The sequence below is a fragment of the Vigna angularis genome, chromosome 4 (assembly GCF_016808095.1).
Source record: "Vigna angularis cultivar LongXiaoDou No.4 chromosome 4, ASM1680809v1, whole genome shotgun sequence".
NCBI lineage: Eukaryota > Viridiplantae > Streptophyta > Magnoliopsida > Fabales > Fabaceae > Vigna > Vigna angularis.
In genome coordinates, this window is record NC_068973.1 from 38,569,525 (window position 1) to 38,591,022 (window position 21,498).

The 21,498-nt window shown below is 31.7% G+C and overlaps 4 protein-coding genes across 4 annotated transcripts; 1 reads left to right on the forward strand and 3 right to left on the reverse strand.

The window, feature by feature from the left end:
• Positions 1-767: 767 nt before the first annotated feature.
• Positions 768-2,685, reverse strand: LOC108330669 (U-box domain-containing protein 30). Its single transcript, XM_017565177.2, has one exon. It carries the CDS (start codon positions 2,307-2,309, stop codon positions 1,020-1,022), a length of 1,290 nt encoding a protein of 429 aa, XP_017420666.1. The 5' UTR covers positions 2,310-2,685; the 3' UTR covers positions 768-1,019.
• A 4,173-nt stretch (positions 2,686-6,858) lies between these two features.
• On the reverse strand, positions 6,859-8,612 carry LOC108330709 (lecithin-cholesterol acyltransferase-like 1). Its single transcript, XM_017565220.2, has 2 exons — positions 7,987-8,612; positions 6,859-7,863 (listed from the first exon to the last, which is right to left on the reverse strand). Exons 1-2 carry the CDS (start codon positions 8,397-8,399, stop codon positions 6,945-6,947), a joined length of 1,332 nt encoding a protein of 443 aa, XP_017420709.1. The 5' UTR covers positions 8,400-8,612; the 3' UTR covers positions 6,859-6,944.
• A 1,526-nt stretch (positions 8,613-10,138) lies between these two features.
• Positions 10,139-11,513, reverse strand: LOC108330686 (uncharacterized). The gene has a single exon (XM_017565196.2). It carries the CDS (start codon positions 11,378-11,380, stop codon positions 10,274-10,276), a length of 1,107 nt encoding a protein of 368 aa, XP_017420685.1. The 5' UTR covers positions 11,381-11,513; the 3' UTR covers positions 10,139-10,273.
• A 4,479-nt stretch (positions 11,514-15,992) lies between these two features.
• On the forward strand, positions 15,993-16,912 carry LOC108331039 (uncharacterized). Its single transcript, XM_017565650.2, has one exon. It carries the CDS (start codon positions 16,214-16,216, stop codon positions 16,679-16,681), a length of 468 nt encoding a protein of 155 aa, XP_017421139.1. The 5' UTR covers positions 15,993-16,213; the 3' UTR covers positions 16,682-16,912.
• The last annotated feature ends 4,586 nt before the right edge of the window (positions 16,913-21,498 follow it).

A 21,498-nucleotide genomic window follows, 5' to 3' on the forward strand; every position in this document is an offset into this window, starting at 1 on the left:
TTTCATATGTTTATAGTTGTCTCATATTTTATAGAAAATGTTCAAATTAGTCATTTTTTTTAAATCTTCCTTTTATTCTGGTTCAAGAGTGTTTCGCAAGAAGGAGAGACGAGTTGCAGTGAAGAGGTGATTCTGCTGTATCGTGGGCGTCAGTGGCAGCGTCTCTGCGTCGATAAAAATAAGTATTAAACTTCTTTTTTTAATAAAAAATTCACTTTTATAACTATTTTATCAGTATAATACATATCAAGATTGACCCATTACTCCTAGGACTGTTCAAATTAAACGAGGCCGCGCCATGGCATGGAAAACGGGATTTGTGAAAATTTAAATACGAAAAAGCATGCTATAAATTATGTCTCGTTGTCTTCCTCGACATTTAAAATTACTTCACTTTTTATTTAATACTCTATAGTCACCCGATCTTGACCGCACCTAATCCAGATTCTTCCTTGTTGACCCTTCATCTTTTTTCTCCCAAAAATGACACTTTCTGTCCTGTCATCAACACTACCCTCTTCCCACAATAACACAAAGCAATTCAATTATCTGTTTGGACCAGACCAAGTGCACACATTTTTTTATTCAATTAAACACAAATAAAAAGGGAAAAAATATCATTCAATTTCAAAACCAAAAATTAAATTCTCCGTCTCGATCTTCATTCAAATTTGAAACTTTCTCTTATTTCCTCAATTTCTTTTCATGAAACAAAAACAGAGTAATTAATCAGTCCTCGTCCTCCAGCTAATCCCAACACACAGGAACAAAAAAGTGGGGCTTCGGTATAAATTGGACTACTATTACATTATCGTTTTCTATGATCTTACAACTCAGCTTCCCACAATTATTTCAAAAGCACACAGCGTTATCCGATACGTGCTGATTTGAATTTCCAACCAACTCTAACCTAATTAGTAGTACCACCAACTAGTTGTTATGTTCCGACCGTCAATTTGCAATTGCCACAAACAAGTATACGTATACGAAGTTAGCTATGAACAAATGTTTCTTCATTTTCATTGTATTGTGGCAGTAAGCATACACTTAGAAATCAAGATGCTAGAAGAGTAATCTAAACTGCACATTTTCAAAAACTCCGCAGATTTCTGCTTTAGTACTGGGTTGCAACCACTCTGAATCACTAGAAGTAGCTTCGCCGCCAACCCTGCTTCAACAGCTTTTGAAGCACATTCTTCAGGGGCAAGCTTGTAAATAGCCCACAAAATCGACAATGCGAATTGTGTGCAACTTTCCGAGACTCTCATCAACAACTTCACCACACTGGGAATAATATTGGGACACTCTTTCAAAGCCAATCTTCCCTCAGGAAGTGTTGACAAGACTTCGAGAATGTTGAGGGCTATCTCTAAACACTCGTTGTTCAAAGTGGGCAAAAGCTGAATCAGCTGAGGCACTGCTCCTATGCTTACAATTGTGCTTCTAACCGATTCCCGCGAACACACAATTTTTAGTAATATGAGTCCGGTTAAAACGCTTGTTGGGTGCTTTTTATCTCTCACTAACCTTAAAACCCCGACCAAAAGACTCAAACTTGATAAGACAACTGTCTCCGAGGGGTTACCTTCCACCAACAACATTTGAATCAACTTGGCGCAATTCATCTTCGTCTGGATGGTTCCCTCGTTCATGATGTCCACCAACAAAGAAACCTTCGCGGGTTGCATGAGATTCCTCTTCAGCTCCGAACCCAAATCCAAATTGACAAGAATCCCAATCGCTTCCGACCCAACCGCGTGCGAGGTGAAAGGACCCAACAGGGAAGAAATCAAAGCAAGCCCGTTGTTTTCCTCGACGGTTTTCCTGGTGGAGAGATGGGAATCGACGAGTTTGCGAAGCTGTTTGAGGGCGCGAACTCTGTTTTGACCCTTGACCTTTTTGAGCGTGTCGAGGAGCTCCAAGGCGGTGCCTTGAACGTCCTCGAGCTTCTTCTTCATGGCCAAGTACTTCTGCGAGAACCAGGAGAGGATGAAGTGGTGGAGAGTGGTGTTGGGCGTGACGGAATCGTCCCAGAGGTCTTGCATTGTGGTGGGGCAGGTGTTGTGGCCGAGGGAGAACCATTTGAGGATGTTGGAACGGTCGTAGGTTTGTCCCGTGCAAAGGGTGACGGGGTCTTGCATTGGCTCGAGCGAGATTGGGCAGATAAAAACGGAAGGGACCTCAATCGATGACTCAAGTTCCTCAATCAACGTTTTCAGATCCAAAACGTTAGCACCATTGGCATCCTTCATGGTTGCTGTGGTCGTTGTTGTTTGTGTTGCCACTAGGTCTTCTTGGTACTGAGGCATTGTTGCATACGTGCACTTGATTTTTCTATAAGTGGAAGTTGAAGGGTGTGAGGTGCGAGTTGGAGTTGGGGAAAGGGAAAATGGTGAATGAGGATAAGAAGAAGCGTGTGGGAGAGGGGAAAGGAGGGAGGGAGCAATAAAGAAAGGTGGAGAGAGAGCTAAGAAGTGCTTGTCAAAGGGACAACTTTATTTTCCACCCTTTGCTTTTCTATTTTATTTTTTTATGCCTTTCTTTCTTTAACTGTGCTGCCTTTCTTTGGTCAAAAAAGTAGTGCTCCGCTTATTCATCATGAACGACATGATTGAGTCTTAATTTTCATCGCCAATACCGAGGCACTCTTCCTCCTCAAGCTTCGAAAAAGTGTAGGAAATCACCCACCCCAGACAATAATAAAAAAAAAAAAAAAAAGAGAGAACAAAGAAGAATAGCGCTTGATAAGAACAAAATGAAGTCTACAAAACAGTACAGGGCTTCAAGAACAAAAACTGCGCCTCAGTGTACCCAATGATACAAAATATATAGTCGAAGCAACAGAGACAGGCATAAAAAAACCGTGGAATAGAACCACCAAGGAAGAAAAAGCTGTTTTCTGTATTTCTCCTTTCCCTCTACGAGACTGTCATGCCACCTAACTACTCTAAAATTATTCACCATAAGCAATTTACCCTTTTACAAAATTTTATGGCACATTCTATTAACAGCTGTAATTTATAAAAAATACATGAAATCAAGATAGATAAAGAGTGAGACTTTCTTTTGTTTTAATGCGATTCTGATATATTTTTACAAATACATTTTGTGAGAGAAGTAAAAAATGTGTTAAAATAATGAGGGTTAGACGTTTTATTGAAGTAGTGATTGGGTAGGGGTGAGGTTGAGGGGGCTTTATTAAACGAGGGCGCAGCACACGAGTGCATAGAGTGATATGAAATTTTAACTTTGAGGTCAGTGACAGGGTGTGGTGGTGTGTGTTTCTTTTGAACTCCTTTTTATTAATTAATATCTGATACTGCCACTGTAGTGGTAGAGAGAGAGAAAGTGTGTGTATGGTATGCAATGCATGAGTTGTGGAGCAGATAAGGGACAATCTTGAGCTTGAAGACGCAACCTGGGACCCGGACAGATAGTCAAAAAGGTAACCAGATGCCACCAACCGAGAATTATTGAAGAGTGTGCTAACCGACGTCGTTTCTGTCACTCAACTCAATTGGTTCAAACTCTCAAGACACTTGCCTTCCAACTTTATTTATTTTTTTCACTCTCTTTCCTATTTCCCACTATTCCTTGATAGAACAACATTGATTAAACAAATGTGATTGTTTTTTAATAGTGGGTAGGAATCTTTTACAAGACATATTCGATTTTTGTATGTGAATGAAATTTACTGACAGGTGGATAAGATTTGTGGTGAATAATGTAATAGTATGGATGGTGAAGCTGAAAATAAGAGGAGAAATTGGGTGAGGGAAAGAAAAGAAAAGGAATAAGCAAGTGCACGAGGGCATGTTCCTCTTTCTCTTTCCACCAAAAGTGGTCAAAACCAATGTCAGAAAGGCCAAAGGGGATGCCATTGGCATTGCCTGTGCCTGCAAACAAAGAATGAATTCTAAACAAAAAAAGTAAATCTAGTCAAATATTTAGCTGGCACTTAACCGAGGCCAAAGGGTGTGTCTCGTGTATCGTACGAACTTTTCTTTTTTCCTTCTTAAAATGTTGCCATGTGTGAACTCAACTCAACCTCACGGAGGGAGAATTCAACTTTCCAAGCTTCAGCTTCGAATTTCGGACTCCTGTTTCCTCACTCACCCACTCTGTGTTTGCTATTTAAATCTAAACAAATTGAGTGAACCTCCACCGGGGCAAATTTCACTTCTTTTTTTATTTTCTCTCCTTTTCAAATTTCAAACATTAACACACTAACTAATATTAAATACTATGTTCTGTTCACTTCTGCTCTCTTTTCGACACTTCATTTAAATGTTTATTAAAATTAGTTCATGTTTAAATTGAAAATTGAAGAAATCGTATGAAAAAATAAAATTTTGAATTGCAGCATTTTAGGATGGAATTATGTGGATGCAGTTAATTCTAGTCAAGCCTTCCACATCCCAACTTTATGTTTATAATACTGTTCACTTTGTTCATTTTCTTTTGTTGTGTGGTTGGAATAGTCTGCGGATGAAAAGGGATGTGATATTTCATAAACGTATGTTTTCTTACTGTTAATATATGGTCAATATTCGCTTACGTGGATTTTTGGGTTTTAGTTGGCGAATCTAAGGTAAACCATTCTCCCTTTAATCCACCAATTTCATTCAACTTATATATTTTAGATGCCCACATTAGGATTGGATGCAGAGAACTCATACTTGATGTAGATATTCTTATGGAGTATAATTTCTTTCTTCATATGTTATATTTAGATTATTCATGTTTAGGTTGAAATATCATGCAATTTGCAAGTATTTAATCATTGAGAAATTAATTGAAATTTGAACATAGATAGAACATTAAAGTGGTTTCTATCTAGGAATAGACTTAATAATTTACTCATTCTAATTATCTAATCTTAATTCTTTTTATTTGTACAATAATTTGACTAAAAAATTAATAATTTAACATATAAATTAAGAACTTGCTTCTAAGAAATTAGGATCACTGTATTTTTGATGTAAATGTTTGAAGTAAGATAAAGATGTATATTGTATATATTATTACATTATTTTGATTCATGAAATCAAACTTGATGAAACTTTTACGAATCACTTTATAAATCTTATAATTTGGTTGTTTAAAATAGGTTTTTCTTACTAAGAATCAAATCATAACTTTTATCAAAGTTGTAATTAGTAAATAATTATAATTAAACAAACAAGCACAAATTTCTTTAAAAAAAATTAGTACTTGGACTTTCATTTTATTACTTATAACGATTTAATACTCTTACAAAAAAAGTTAAGAACATACAAATAGAATGAAAAAACAACTATAAAAGAAAAGTAAGAACCAAAACTCCAAATCCATAAAACTAAAGTCAGATCAAAATCTGAAAAAAATATAAAAAAACAAAAAATAATTGAAATATATAACTACGAAAGCTCATAAAAAAGTAAAAGAAAAAAATGAAAAAATCTTCGAAACCAAAGGAGTCAGAGCAAAAGGCAGAACCAAACCCTAAAACACCATAGAAGAAAAGTAAGAGAGAAAATCCTAAATTCATATCACAAAATTCATATCAAAATCCAAAAAAAAAAACATTAAAACATACAAAAACAAAAACAATTCAAATGTATAACTAAAAAATATAAGAAAAAAGCATAAACCATTGGAACAAAGATAGAATAGAGCCTGAGTGAAATCGAGAGGGAAAGAAAAAACAACCATAGAAGAACAATAACAAAAACCCTAAATCCATATAATTAAAGTTAGATCAGAGTCTGAAAAAAAAAACAATTCAAATATCTAACTACGAAATATCATAAAAAAAGTGAAAGAAAAAAAATGAATTAACCTTTGAAACTGAGAGATAAAGAGACAGAGCGAAAGTTAAAACCAAATCTTAAAACACTATTGAAGAAACCAAAATCAACGGTGAGGAGAAAAAGTGGAAGAGAGGGCTAGGTATGAGAGAAAAAGTTTGAGATGGTTTAACAGGAAGGGAAAAAGATAATAGAAAGAAGAAAGAGAGTGAGAAAAAAATGTAAGAGCCAAGAAAGAAAAATAGTTAAATATATTTTTATCCTTTTAATGAAATTTAATCTCTCAAATTTTAAAAATGTGTAGATTTAGTTCTTTCAACTAAATTTTATTAAATTTATTTAACATTCTCAAATTGATTTTATATGTCATTTGAATTATTTACATTATTTAACATATACTTTTTTTAATATTAGTTGTAAAACGTGTTTAAAATATTAAATAAACTTAACAAAAAAAATTAGTTAAAATGACTAAATTTATACTGTTTTAATGATGAATAACTAAATTATTTTAATGTTTTGAAGAAAGAGTAATTTTAATTTTCATTTATAATTAAGAGACAAAAACATGTTTAAAAAGAAATTTGTTCATATTCAAGAAAGTGACTATGTGAGAAAAGTTAGGAGGGTGTGTTGAAGTGAAAAAAATCATAATTTAGAGTTTTAAAACAGGAAAGCTGATTTCGGAGGAAAATGAAAGAATTTATTTTTAATTTGAAAAAAAATTAAACATGTAAGAAGGTTACTTAATGTGGTAAAAAAATAAAATTACTTTTAAGTTTTTTTTGGTGTTAGAATGCGTCATGTTTATGTTTTTTGTGTGCCTATTGTATTGCATTATCTATAGATATCAACGAATTTGATGATGGTAAAGATACCAAACAACTTTTAAGCTGTCTGTGCTTTCTTGGTTCCAAAACTGTAATTTTTGAAAACAATTCTAAACCTATTTATGCAGGAAACAATTATCCAAAAAACACACTCTATTTTACTTTCAAAAACTATATAAATTTTGAGAACTAAAATCAAGCAAGTCCTAGTGTAGTATCCTACGAATTTTACCTCAGTATCAACAAAAAAAAATGCATTTTATGAATCCCACGCAAAAGTTTAATTGGCAGAGAGCGGATATTTTACTCGTGGTTCAAACATCATTTACCCCGAAAACACATTGGACAAACCAAGGTCAGCATGAGAGTTAATTGCACTAATCTCATGAACAATTTCATTAAGCGCAACTTCGTCTTTGAGTATTGAAGTATGCGACACACCATCTATCTTAACCACTTTAAGGTATTGATTTTTCTCCTCTTTCCATAGTGCTTGAAGCGCCAGCAAGCTCACCAAGTTCACCGTTCCATCACCATCCCCATATGAAATTTCTGGCCGCTCATCAAAATCCCCTTTCTCATAAAACAAGCTTTCCAAGGTTCTCACTCCTGTTCCCATAATACAAGTTATAGGCACGTGTGGCGCTGGAATGTTCCCTATCAAGGGTACAATGCGTGTTTCGTAAGGGTAAACCCCTTCGGGAAAACCAATGTCCTTGAGAAAATCAACCATGTCATGTGCGGAATAGGTCTTATTTGGAGTGATCACAATTGGTTTTTGAGGACCAAATATTTTGGGGTTAGGCAAAAGCCAGAGGTTACTCTCGGAGCTTCTTTGTTCACCCCTCACTAACAAAGGGTCCACCAGGGGCACTCCTAGAGTGTTGCCAGATGCAAAGGTGAACATTTCGTCTACAGCACCACCCCATGGAGCTGAAAGAGCAATGAAGTGTTTGATGAATTTTTCACGCCAAGAAGGAGGGTTTCGAATTAGGAGTTGTAGGACAAATAAACCTCCTAAACTGTGGGATACCAGTATCACTGGCTTCCCACCGTTGGAAGCGCTTGCTTCTTCTATCAATTTCGTTAGGTCTTTTAGGAACTTGGAACCCACTTGTGAGGGATGACCTTCAGCAGCTAAACCATATCGAAAGTCATAGGGGGCACCAAATAGAGTCTCACCATCAGCATAACCAAGCTCTTGCAATGAATCCACCAGGGATGCCATGTATTCGGTAATATGCCTATTAGGGGTACAATATGTGTTCATTAATTGGTGAAACATTCTTAATAAACACAAAGTTGTATTGTGCTGTGTTGTGCCTAAAAGTCTTGAGAAAAATTGAAGAAGAAAGGGAGGCACTTACTTGAGACGAGGATTGAGATAAAGAAGGGAATTGATGGAACCGAATTGAGGGACCCGAGTGAGAACTCCGGGGGTGTTGAAGTAATCATCGAGTTGTGGATGGTAGTGAAGGGTCATGCGTTGAGCAAAGCATTGAGTGAAAGGTGCAAGAATGACACTGGAATCAAACCAGAGTCTGAACCAGCCTTTGTTTTTCTTCCCAAGAGGGTACCAGGATTCGCAGATGAAACTGGATGGCTTGTACTCTCTGCTCAACTTGGCTTCTAGCTGGTTCCCTCCGTTACCAGGTACTAGAATCAATGGGTGCAGGTTCCCGCTTGTGCTGGCCCCGCACGTGCATACCACTGACAACATCACAACGACAACCTCTGTGAGTGTCGCAAACCCAATCCTGACCACACCCTGTTTCTTCATTATAATATGGATGATAACTTATCCAAATACCTACCATACCCCTTTCTGCTCCTGGGCTTTGTTTTTAAGTGTTCTTTATAGATGAGTAATGATGGAGGAAGAGAATCGGGTGAGAAGTAAAAAGGAAAGAATGTGGTGGACATTTCTCTTTTATTTTCGTTTTGAATATTATGTACAAGAAATGGGGCAGCTAAGGTGCCACGTTTTCACATCTTTAATCGCTTATTTTAAAACTATGAATGAATGACCGTGAGCTGGCGTGGAAATGCATTATATTCGATTTGATGGGCTAGGATGTTTTGGGTCATTGTGAAACGAAACTCATAAGGCCTGAAGAGTTAGTTGCAAGGCCCAAAGAAATACTACACTTTGATATTTCACATATTTGATAGGGGTGCAGGAAGGAATTGCTAGAAGTTGTTAATGTGAAACAAACAAGAGCAAAGGTTGAACCTAAGTTCAATGCTTTTGGTCTACTGGGCCTGTGTATACTTCCACAACTTTCGTGGGACCTTTCCAAATTAAAAAGAAAAAATACTGAAAAAATAATGGGTGTTGCTCCCTCCACCTCCACAGCCTTCTCCCTTCACCTCCCCAATTATCTTTAATTTCAATTATATCCTTAAAGTTAAAATTTTTTACTTTTATTATTTTATTATTTTAATATTTTAATATTTAAATATAAACTAATATAAATATACATTATTAAAATACATTAAAAAGATATTCAAAAATAATAAATCAAAATATTAAAATATCTAATAAAATAATAACAGAAACATAAAATTAAAACAAAGCTTAAACGGATGACATCCTTCAACGGATGTCAACATCCGTTTAAGGCGAAACGGATGTCGACATCCGTTTTGCCTTAAACGGATGTTGAAATCCGTTGAAGGATGTCATCCTTCGTTTTCATTTTACGTTTTAGGGTTAAAGGATTATTGGAAAGATTATTGAAAGGATTATTAGAAGGGTTTAGGGTTATTGGAAGGATTATGACTACGTACCTGGAGAGGAACCACGACAAGCACACTACACCACAAAAGCATTGCACCACGTACTGCACCGAAAGCAAGAGGAAGATTGCTTGATAATTCTTTTCACGATCACTGAGCTTTGCAGAAAAATATTTTATTCATACAATGAACTACGTAGGTTATCAGTGAAATATGTTATAAATGAGTAAAATTAAAAAACAATAATTCTAAAAATAAAATTTTACTGAGGAGCAAAATAGTAAAGAAAGGGTGGAGGGAGAAGGCTATGGTGGTGGAGGGAGCAACACCCAAAAATAATAGTTCTCATTCCACCAACAATGCATGACCTAATAAACCAATAAACCAAAACAAAAAAGATGAATTTAAATTCTGTACAAAATCAGTATATCTTGAAAGTGAGGAACAGCAGCAGCAGAAATTCAGCGGATAATAATCTAAACTCAAAAATGACTTCACATTTTTGACAAGATTACCATAATTGCAGCCATCAATTATAAACAGTTGAAAAAGTCTTAATGACCTTAACAACGTTTCTCCTTCATATTTTACTATTTCATTGACGATGAACTAAGTATCAGTATGCAAAATCACTAGCTTAAAAATCCTTGTATCTCTACATAGTTTAGGTTACTTAAAAACATATCTAGAAATTTGACAAATTGTATAAAAATAAATTTAAAACATTTATAACTTTTAATAAATTTTATAGTATCAAGATTTCATAATCTATGCTAAAAATTTCTTTCTTACTTCTTTATCTTTTAAAAAAAGAAACTTAGAAATTTATTCTTAAAATTACAACGATACCGTGTGAAAGAGAAACATGATTTTTGAATACAAAATAAAAAGTAAATAAATAAAAAAACACTTAGTTCAATTTATCTTCTTGTTCATGTTGTTGACAAGCTGCTTCATCTGAAACCTCCAAAACAAGAAATAAGCCAAGCCTATTCCAACCATCACATACATCCAAACATTCTCTCCCTCACTTTCTCTGGCAGACCTCACCTCTTCAATCTTAAAACTTTCACACGAATTCCCCGAAATGCCCTCCAGCACGTGCCCGTGCAGCACGTAAGCCCTCTCTCTCTCCCGCACCACAATCGAAGTGGGAAAACCCTCGTCATCAAGGTCAATTTTGTCAAACACCACACCCTGGCTCCACCCGTCGTTACTCTTCACCAACCACACCCTCTTCGACGACACCACCAAAACCACGCCGTCGTTCCTCAAAACCACGCCGTCCGCACCCACGAGATCCTCGTTCAGGAGCACAAGTTTCGCCACGCCGTCATCCGCGTCCACCTTGAACATCTTCCCCGTGTTGCTTTGAACCACCAAGAGATAACCCTTACCGTTATAAACCAGACCGTTTATGCCGCAGGAGCTGAACTTCTCGCCGATGATCATTGGGTGTTCGGTGAATCTGGCGGAATTTGAAAGGATCCAGGCTTCTCCCTTTTCGCTGACCTTCCAGATGTAGTTTCCCCCCGAGTTGGTCACATACGCGTTACCTTTGAAGTCCACTGCCACGTCGTTCGCGACGGCGCGTTTCTCGTCGCCTTCTTCCGCGTAGGGGAGGGCAGAAAGGAAGAGGCGGCTGCCGGAGCGGAGGTCGTAGGCGGCGAGCGCGTTGAACGGAGGTAGGGGGGGCAGTGCGTGAAGCGCCGCCAAGACGCGGTTGTTGCGGGAGTCCACGGCGAGGCCCAAGATGGTGACGTTTTCCGGGAGGGAGGGGTCGGAGACTAGGGTTTCGACCACCCCGGCGTCGGAGATCGCGGAGATGGTGCGGTGGCGGAGGGATCCGACCAGGAAGTGTTGCCCTGTGGGATCCCACGCTAGCCCTTCCGGGAAGAGATTCGGAGAGCGGAAATTGATGACGTGGGAACTGGCGGCGAGAATGGTTGAAATTTGGAGGGCGAAGAGAAGGAAGAAAACGATGGTGGGTGTGGGATTGGTAAAGCAGTGTTTGGATGTCATTGTTGACAGTTTTGCGAGGTTGTGTTGAATTGGTGTGTTTTCTTACGAGCTTAGGTCTTTTACTTGGGTTTTCTTGTCAAACGGATTTAGATAGAATTTGTTTTGTAAAACTATAACATGGAACTTAATCTTTAATATGGGGTTAATATTATTGGCTGTTAGATTTAATACTTTATCTATAATAAAATAATATATGAAATCAGATTTCAAACTGAATATGTTTGACACTTTACCTACCATTAAATATATAGAAAATTCAAAAGTGACTCTTTATATATTTAAATTCATAGCTATGCAAATATTGTATACTGTAAAATGAAACTAAATAGTTTAATTTATGATATTATGTTCAACTTTTTTTTCTTATTATATTTATTTTACGGTTCGCCTTAGAATACTACCTAGATATTTTATGATGTCTCCCGTATTTTCTCTCATAAACTCCATAATTTTATTTCTTAAAACAAATATAATTTAATTTAAGTTTTCAAATAAATTAGAATTTATATAATGATTTTTTATTAAAATCAAGAAACATAAAACTATTAGCTTCGTACTTTGCAAAGCTAGGAAATAAATGTGGAGATATAAGAGGGGTTAATGTTGTACCAAAAAAAAACATTTAAATCCAGATAAAAATATATCTTTCAAACAGATTACATAATACCAAATTACATTGCAAATCATACAATAGTACTCGGATTATTTTTTTGAAATTAATTTGCAATCATATTTACAAATTAAAAAATTCTAAAAATATAAGAAATTAAATATTAACAAAAAGGTTTAAATGCGGAAACGTTGCATAAAGAGAAAAAGTCACATTACAGATAAAACATATCAGAAAGAAGAAAAAAAGTCAGATTTTATAACTTAAACCCTAAACAATTTTTATAACTTTAGGATTTAATAGATGCATCTTTAAAACCAGATATTAAACAGAAATTCATCTAATGAGACCAAGTAAAAAAAAAATAAGTAAATGTTATCTACTTTTATTGTTACTATTTTCGTAAATATCAACGATGCTCCTTTTTCTTTTGTGTGATTTACTTACCCTTTAGCAAGAGACTATTAAATGATTATACAATGTATGACATAATTGCTTTGATAATATACCATTGGAGTTGAAATATTTTAGAAATGTACTTTGTTTTTTGTGGAAGACATCAAATATTTTATTGGATAATGATACTTTGACAACATTTTTTTGACAACATTTTAACATTGTCTACGTGTCATTCTGTGATTGATCTATATTGGTGTTTATGATTATTATTATTGATTGTGGAATAATTTTGGACCAATCACAGAATGACACGTAGACAATGTTAAAATGTTGTCAAAAAAATGTTGTCAAAGTATCATTATCCTATTTTATTATAGGAAATAGCAACAAAAATTGTGTTATAAGAAATGTTGTCAAAGTGTTTTATTTTTGAAGTCTGTATGGACGAAGTTGTTGGAAGTAAATGGTGGGTGAAGAAATGTTGCATGATGATGACTTCGTGGATGTTAGGTGAGCTTTTCCCTATTTTTTAGAATTGCAAGTGCTTATGAGTATTATTTTTTTCATTGTACTTTTTTATAACATAATTAACAAGGCCTTTCGGTAAAAACTTACATTATATGCAAATTGTATTGTAAATTATAGCTACAGTGAGTTATACCTTACTATTATATGCTCGTAATAAGTTTAGCCTTTCATTAAATTTTGCTATTGCTTGTTATGTTATCTTAGGTCTTTATAGCTACAGTGAGTTATTCCTTTCCATTTTATTTTGTTTTAAGCGTAAGTCACATTTAGGCAAGTGAATCTGAATTTTATTCTGCTGATTTACGTGTAAACAATCTTAGAAAGTGAATTATCATTTTGTGAATGTTTGTTTATATAATATTGTATGGTTGTAGTTAGATTGTGGTTGGATGGAATAATTAGTGCATGTTTAAAACTTAAGTTTTGAATCAAGTATCAAATTAAGTAAGTTAATTTTTTTTAAGTGAGATAGCTATTAATTTAATTTGATATTAAATATTAGATTGAGTGTTACGTGATCATTTAGTTAAAATTATGAGTGGTTTTGTTGAATTTGATAGAATATGTTTCCATTGAATTTTTGTGACTTGTTATATGGAATTGTGTTTTTATACATTCTTATTAGACTAGAGTTAAATTTTGTTTTACATTTAATTGTTTTGCATTGCTGAGCGAGACAACTTTCACTGTAAGCTCGCTTGACAAGTGATTAAGTAACTGGACAAGATGATTCTGGCAAATAATTTTTTATTATTCTTCAATCTTCCATTTTCCTACAAAATAATTCCACGAAAAGATAATTATATTTATCTCAAGGAAAAACATAAAAATCCTACGTCTTTTCATTAAAATAACACAAAATACATGAATGAAGATAGATAATAAATTCTAATAAACATGAATAATAAGTATTTTTTCATTGATAATTACTAACATACTAAAAATTTTGTCAATAAAATTTATAATTGAAAATTTTATCTATAATTTTTTTATCGTCGATAAAACATAGATAATTTTGATTTATCAACTGATTCTAAACATTGTCAACAAATTTTAGCCATTAACAATATTATTTTTTTCTTATAATATGTTTTTTAGATTAAAGTTATGAAAATATATTAACGTTTTAAATAATTAAGAAAGACATTATTTAATTATAAAATTTTAGTTATATTGATATAAGAAAAACATATAAATAACTTTTAAAAGATTTATTATGAATATTTTGGTGTATAAATTTCATCCTTGTAAAAATCAATCTAAATTTATCACAAGTATATCTATAAAAGAAGTTTGAAATTCACTGATCTTTCTTAGAATTCTTTCACTTATAAAAATCAATCAAAATTTATTATAAGTATATCTATAATAGAAGTTTGAAATTCACTAATCTTTGTTAGAATTCTTTCACTTATATAAATTGAGGAGATTGATTACATTCAAATAAAACTAATAAATTTTGTTTTATTTATATTTTTTTCATTTTTATGTAATAGAGTTCTGTAATTCATGATTAATTTTTTAACGGGGTTTAATTGTACACATGTTTATTGTGTATATTCCAAGAGTTCTTGAATTACAATTAAACTCAAAATCTTTTTAATTCTTCAAAAGTGAAATTAGAGGCATGATTGATAAACTAATTTACAATACTATTATTTAAATATTAATTCATGACACTATATTCTATCCTAAAGTTATTCTAAGTTTAACTTAATTTTATTCAAATAATTTATAAAATAAATTTAAATATTTTGTAAATTGATTTTATCTCTAATTAATTTAAAATATTTTGTAAATTGTTTTTAAATCAAGACAAAATGTATGCTTTTATATATATATATATATATAATAATAATAATAAATTGATTTATATTATAAATTAATTGAACTTCAACGATTAAACATTTAAGTTGTGAGTGTTGTCTAGCAGTGCACTCCTTCTCATTGATTTAAAGCACACGGATCCTCTGTTTGGATTTGTCTTAATTTCCCAACCTGTAGCCATAAATACAAAAATAGTCAACACTATTAATAATGCTCACCTTCTGCCACGTGTCTCTCTATTACCCCATATTTTTTTCTCTTCCCTTTCACTCTCATTTTCTCAATCTTTTCCTTTTTACTGCACTTTCTCACACCATTAATGTTAAAACTGCTGTCTATCTCTGCTCTCTCTCTCTCTCTCTCTCTCTCTCTCTCTCTCTCTCTCTCTCTCTCTCTCTCTCTCTCTCTCTCTCTCTCTCTCTCTCTATATATATATATATATATATATATATATATATATATATATATATATATATATATATATATATATATATATATTATTAAAATCACCAATTCACACTTGCAAATACTTTTCTTCTCATCCCCCATCAGACCTGGTCTACTTTGTCATATACGTGTCTAACTTATAATTTTCAACATTATTATTTTTTATCATTAACATCGTCATTCTTCCTAACAGAATGTAAGTACAAAATGCCCTATTTATTTATTGAACCAACATTTTTTAACTATTATTTAATATAAGTGCTACGTTATTTGATTGATTACATTTCTTGACCGAGCCTTGACGCTCTCATATGACTACTAGTGTTCTGTTTTTTTCACCTTAAAGAAAAGTATACACCGTGTACCGACACGTGTGATGAATTCATATCATTATATTAATTCAAGGTAGTTATTACCAAAGTTTACATAACAACATCATAGTAATCAAACCAATTATAAGTTCAACCAAGCTTGCAAGAGAAATATGTTTTATATACGATTATATGTATACTTTTTCGATTTTTTTATATTATTTCACGTATTCATTACATTTGTGTTTAGTTTTTCTCCATTTTCACGAAACAAGCCAAATATATGTACAAAGTTTACGTTTTACGCGTCTTGTTCTCATAGTATAATAAAACGAGTCAAAATACGGTGCCGAGAATTGAAAATGATATCGGTCATTCAAATGGGAGCCAAGCCACCTTTTACTATTATGAAAAAAAAAATAAAAAAAACTTCCGTAATAATTGAACAACTTCATTATGATTATAAAAATGAGAATTTAGGCTAACACGTTCTAACTTCCACGCCTCTGTTCTTATCTCTAGTTTTGGTGTGCTCTGAAAAAGTCCGTGCGCTATTCACAGTTTCACACCCACCTTCCTTTCGCTCTGTCTTTAACACCCTCCGTCTCTCGATCACCTCTACAAAAATCATAATTCCCCTCTTACACCCCAGAACCGAAGAAGACCTTCATCGCAAATAGCTTAAAGATCGTGTGAGTGACTTTGAAAAGCATGAGAAAGGGCAAGGAGCAGAAGCAGAACAAGTTGGTGTGGATCATAACCACGCCTTTCAGAGTCTTGGGCAAAGCGAGGGATGCTTACGTCAGAAGCATAACGCAGTGTGGTCACAACATGAACTATAGCAACCCCGTTGATGCTGCTGGCAGATTCGAGGCTCTCCCCAGAAGCTACAGTGTTGCCACGTCGCGCTCCGACAACGAGGATTTCGCCGAGCTTCTGAGAGCGGCTTCTGCCAGGACCCTGGGCAACAGAATCGACGTGGATTTGGTTCTGAAACAGCAGGCCCAGTCCCGGCCGCCCATTTCCTCTAATGGGCTTCCGAAGTCCACGAGCGTTGGCATGGGCCGGATCGACGAGGACACGCCTTATGATTTGTCTGAAGGAGACGTTGGCACCCTTCCCAAAGCGTATCCCAGAAGTAGAAGCTACGCTGTTGGAAAGACGAGTGCTGTACTGTGAAGTTTGTACACACTTTTGGATCTGAAATTAAAGTAGGTTTTGATTTCTTTGGATTCTTCTCCAGAGAAAAACATAATTGATTAATACATTCTGGTAATTCGATTGAGATTAGGTTTGATCGGAATTTGTTGTGGTTTGGTTTTTCGTTGTGGGTGGTAGGGACTGCTTTGAAGGGGACGGTTTCATGTAAAGTCGCTTTTTACTTTATTATCTTCAATATCTCTTTGGTAATTGGTACATAGTTTTTTTTAATACATGGTAAAAAAAGTTTATATTCTCACCAAATTTATGGTTGAATATATTCTTATAATTATTATTTAAGGTTTAATAAACATATTAAATAGATATTTCTTTAAAAATGAAGCACTTTTATATATTTTTACTTGACAAAAAAATAGTTGATGCGGTAGTAATTTTAAAACTATAATATATCTGGCATGTAGACGGCATAAGAGAATTTTTGTAATTAATGTGTGTCTTTAATGAAGGATGGTACTCCGAGGAAGGAGTCAATTTAGTTAGAATGAAACAAAAGAAGAGTGACGAAATGAAAAACTGTATCTGACTGTAAATTCTCCTCACTTCGTGTATCTGGTTTAAATTTCTTTTACACATTTATAAACAACAATTCTTATATTATAATTTTTAAATGTGTTAAAAGGTATGTTATGGTTAGAAATTCTGATATTACTTATAAATTTTAAGTCTAATTCAATCTCACAAAATCGATTTTTAAAATAAAATTTATGTTCACTTATATTTTAAATTGATTAAAAACAATTTATTGTTAATAATAGTTATTTTAAATAAAATAATTAGGGATTGTGTCCTCCAAACCATTAACCCTCTTAGAATTATTTATTTTCATTATTTCAACTACAACTTAAGAATTGCTGTCTTTCAGATTGTGATTGATATTTAAAAGGATATTTAGTGCCATAATTCCTATATCAGAGGCCTTATATATGAGGTAGATAGAATATCTTATTTAATTTTTGTTTTAATTGTAAATTTCATTTTGAGACTTTAAATAGTTTTTCTAACTCTTCCAATGAATTTTAATCCAATATTTTGTGTGTTATATTTAAAATATTAATAATTAATTTAAATTTTAAAATGCATTAACAAAATTATAATATTGATAATTATAAAAGACATAACTTTTAAATCGGTAAAAAAAATACAAATATTAATAAAGAAATTTAACCATCATTCATTTTGAAAAAATTAATTTAAATTAAGCTAAGATACTTTATATTTATTTAATATTTTAACAATAAATTAGAAGAAAGTGTTTCAAGAGTATGAGTGGATTAAAATTTTCAAATGATTAAAACTAAAATAATTGTAAGAAGGAGAAAATAACAAATGGAATAAGAGTAATTAAAGTTGGTGGAGAGAGGAAGCATCGTGTAATCATTAAAGATAGATGCATCCTTTCACGGCATTGATTTTTGGCAATGATGTTCTATAGGGTCAAATAATTGGGGTCAATAAGTTACTCGGACTAGGTTTTAATATGAATTAATTCGATTTGATTTATTTTAGTGGTCGATCATACTAAATTAATTATTAAATCTACCTAATTCATTGCGAGGACAACTCACAAGTCAATTTTAACTCTCTTTTTTTTTTCTGAATTAAAATATAGAACTGTGTTTTTAATATAAATGGAGTAAAATGTACATTAAATCTCATAATTGATGGAGTTTTGCCCAAATTCTTACTTTTAACTTAAAAGAAACTATATTTTCAAATTTTATAAACTTCTGTTTACTGCAACCTTTAATTGTAAATTTCATTCTTACATAAAATTCTGAATAAATATTTTTTGAAAATAATTATAAATATAATAAATTTTTAACTTTAATAAAATATTTATAAGATTTCCTAGTTTTTTTTAATTGCAGGAAATAATTATATATAAAATAATTAATTATTAAGTGAACCATTAAAATACAAAAGATAAAAAGATAACCAACTTTTTATGAGTCAAAAGGCCTATAAGTGTCATAGATATGTTTTGAGGTTATTCTTAATGTGAAAAAAACTAACTTAACTAATTTCTTGTGGAATTTGGTTTTGACATATTAAAATAGACAATGAGTTGTATTCAGAATTGTAAAATTTCATTCTTAGTTTAATTGAAGGATTGATTTTCACTTAAATTAGGTCAAATGTGGAATATATTAAATGAGGTTGAATTGATTGAAATTTGTTTTCACTTAAATTATACGTGAATGTGTACATAATCATGGTTAACATGTATTGAGTTTGTGAATAACTTAAAATTAATTGATGAGTTCTTGATAATACCTTTGTTAAATTCCAATTGGGTAATATGTCACTAGTTGAGTTAAGAAACACAAAATTTATGATCATTGAAATGTTTAAATACTGAGAAGTGACTTAAAGAGTGTCAAATTACTTAAATCAAACTCAAAATGTGATGTTTGAGTTTTTTAACACCGTTAAATACTATTGTAGTGTAGTCGAGTGCCACTTAGACAATGACCACTGACTTAAGGGCACTGGGCGCTGCTTTTAAACCACCGAGCATTCAAATAAGTGGGTTCCATGGACTTGTAGTGTTGAGCGCCACTTTTTAAGCTTTTGACGCCACTATGGTTGTTTGGTCTACGTCATATTGAAAAAAATATATAATTTTTGTTTTATTAACTATTAGATCGAGTTAAAAATTTGAAAATAAGTCTTAGACATATAAATTTTTACTTTGAATGGTTGAATATTTTAATAGAGGTATGTAATTAGAAAAGTTAACTTTTTATGTTTTTCATGTTTTAAGTGGTTTCTCTTTTGTGAAAAACATTTTTTATTTATGGTTTTGATTTGATATTAGAATAAGAGAATATATATGATTATTTATAGAATTGTTGATGAATTCGTTGATAAATATGCATGTATATAATGATGTATGAAATTATAATGATGACGATGATGAGTTTGTTAATGGATATGAGAATGTAATATGGTGAAATTCATTGACAATATCTATCTGAATAATTGAGTATAGAGATTTTATAACTATATATTTGATTCCTTTTATGAATGTTTAAAATATATTATTTTAATATGTAATCAGATTAATTTTTATATGATTATTTATTTTATAAACCAACTTATCTTCTTTTGTGTTTTTGCTTTTATGTTTGTTTTTTTCCTATCATATTTATTGATGAGTAAATGAGAAAAATATGTGTAGATTTATCTCATAATAAAGATGTTGATGTATAAGAGTTAAACACAGTTTCTATGAAAATAATTATAATTATATAGTTAGTTTTTAGTTATTCAAAAGTAAATTGATTGAAACCCTGTTATATATTATTAGTATAATTATTTTGAATAACTATAATAATCTAATTACGTATTTATTTCTATACGAATTATTAGTTTATGAAGTTTTATTTAATAATATTACACTATTAAATAAATAAAATGTTACGTGTTTAAATTTAAAGTTCCAAAACATTATGTTTACTTCCATATTCCAAATGATCAAACAAACAAGAATCAATTTTTTCAAGAGCTTTCTAATTAAGGGAAAAAATTAAACAAAAGAAAGTTGGTGAGTCCAATTAATAGTATATTTCAAGATTTCAACCGACCTTTTAATATGAATATGGCTGTATCAGCCTATTAGTCCAAACCAACTTTGGATGGACGTTGGTAGTTTAATAGTCATATCTTTGTTGTTTTTTCAATTTGATTTAGTTTCATTCGTTCAAATTATGGATAATTAACTATACTTTTTATTTTTAAAATAAACACTCGTTTGATTTCTTTGAATATTTTATTTAAATTTTTCAAATGCTCATTTGACCTGAAACATTTTAGGTTTATTTTAATTGATAGAAATAATTTAATTGACTGAAGGTTTAAAGAGTTGGGCGCAATTTCGCTATCAATGAATATTGACGGAAAACTTTCCGATTCATATTTTAAAATTGTTAAATATTTGTTAATATTAAAATGTTTGTATATTCAATAATAATAAAAATATTAAATATAAATAAAAATAAAAAAATTCAGTAAATTTTTAAATATTTTTATAGAAAAAAATCGGCAAATAAAACAATTTCAATAAAAATACGTTTAAATTTTATTTAAAGTTTTGATTATATGACCATATATATATATATATATATATATATATATGTATATATATATATATATATCAAAATAATTTTTAAGTTATTAAATAGTAATAATTTATTATGTAACATAAAGTGTTTAATATTAGTATTCTATTTGGTTCTTATTTTTCTTTCATTTGATATTTTATTCTTTTGTTATAATTTTTTTCAGTATTCACAACTATTTAATTATTGAATATTCACAAAAATTATTTAGATCTCTCATAAGTGTTTTTTATTCAATTACAATTTTTATTACACATGTTTTTTCTTTATGTGGTCTCATTCAAATGGTTTATTGCATTTTAAGAAATAAAATCCTCAATTTCATTAAATAAAATAGTTTACAATATACACATTTAATTATTTTTACTAATTTTTAAATAATATTATTATTTCTTTTTATATAAAAATGTCCTACTTGGTTTAATTTGGAAAACTTATTTCACCAATTTTTTTTTTCAACATTTTGCTATCGTCAGTCTTGATTGCACAGTTTGTGTCTTTGTACAATTTCGTTTAAATAATATATTGCATTTCAAGAAAATGCAATCTTAATTTCATCAAATCAAATTATTTATACTGCCTTCACTTAATTTTTTTTTTTATCATGTAAAATTCAAAACCTAACATTGTTTATGTTTTTATAAAATTAATTTA

Coding starts and splice junctions, on each gene's coding strand:
- LOC108331039 (XM_017565650.2), top strand. CDS start 16,214: ATGAGAAAGGGCAAGGAGCAGAAGCAGAACAAGTTGGTGTGGATCATA.
- LOC108330686 (XM_017565196.2), bottom strand. CDS start 11,380: ATGACATCCAAACACTGCTTTACCAATCCCACACCCACCATCGTTTTC.
- LOC108330669 (XM_017565177.2), bottom strand. CDS start 2,309: ATGCCTCAGTACCAAGAAGACCTAGTGGCAACACAAACAACAACGACC.
- LOC108330709 (XM_017565220.2), bottom strand. CDS start 8,399: ATGAAGAAACAGGGTGTGGTCAGGATTGGGTTTGCGACACTCACAGAG. Junction 7,864..7,986: donor TATCTCAATCCTCGTCTCAA/GTAAGTGCCTCC, acceptor TACCCCTAATAG/GCATATTACCGAATACATGG.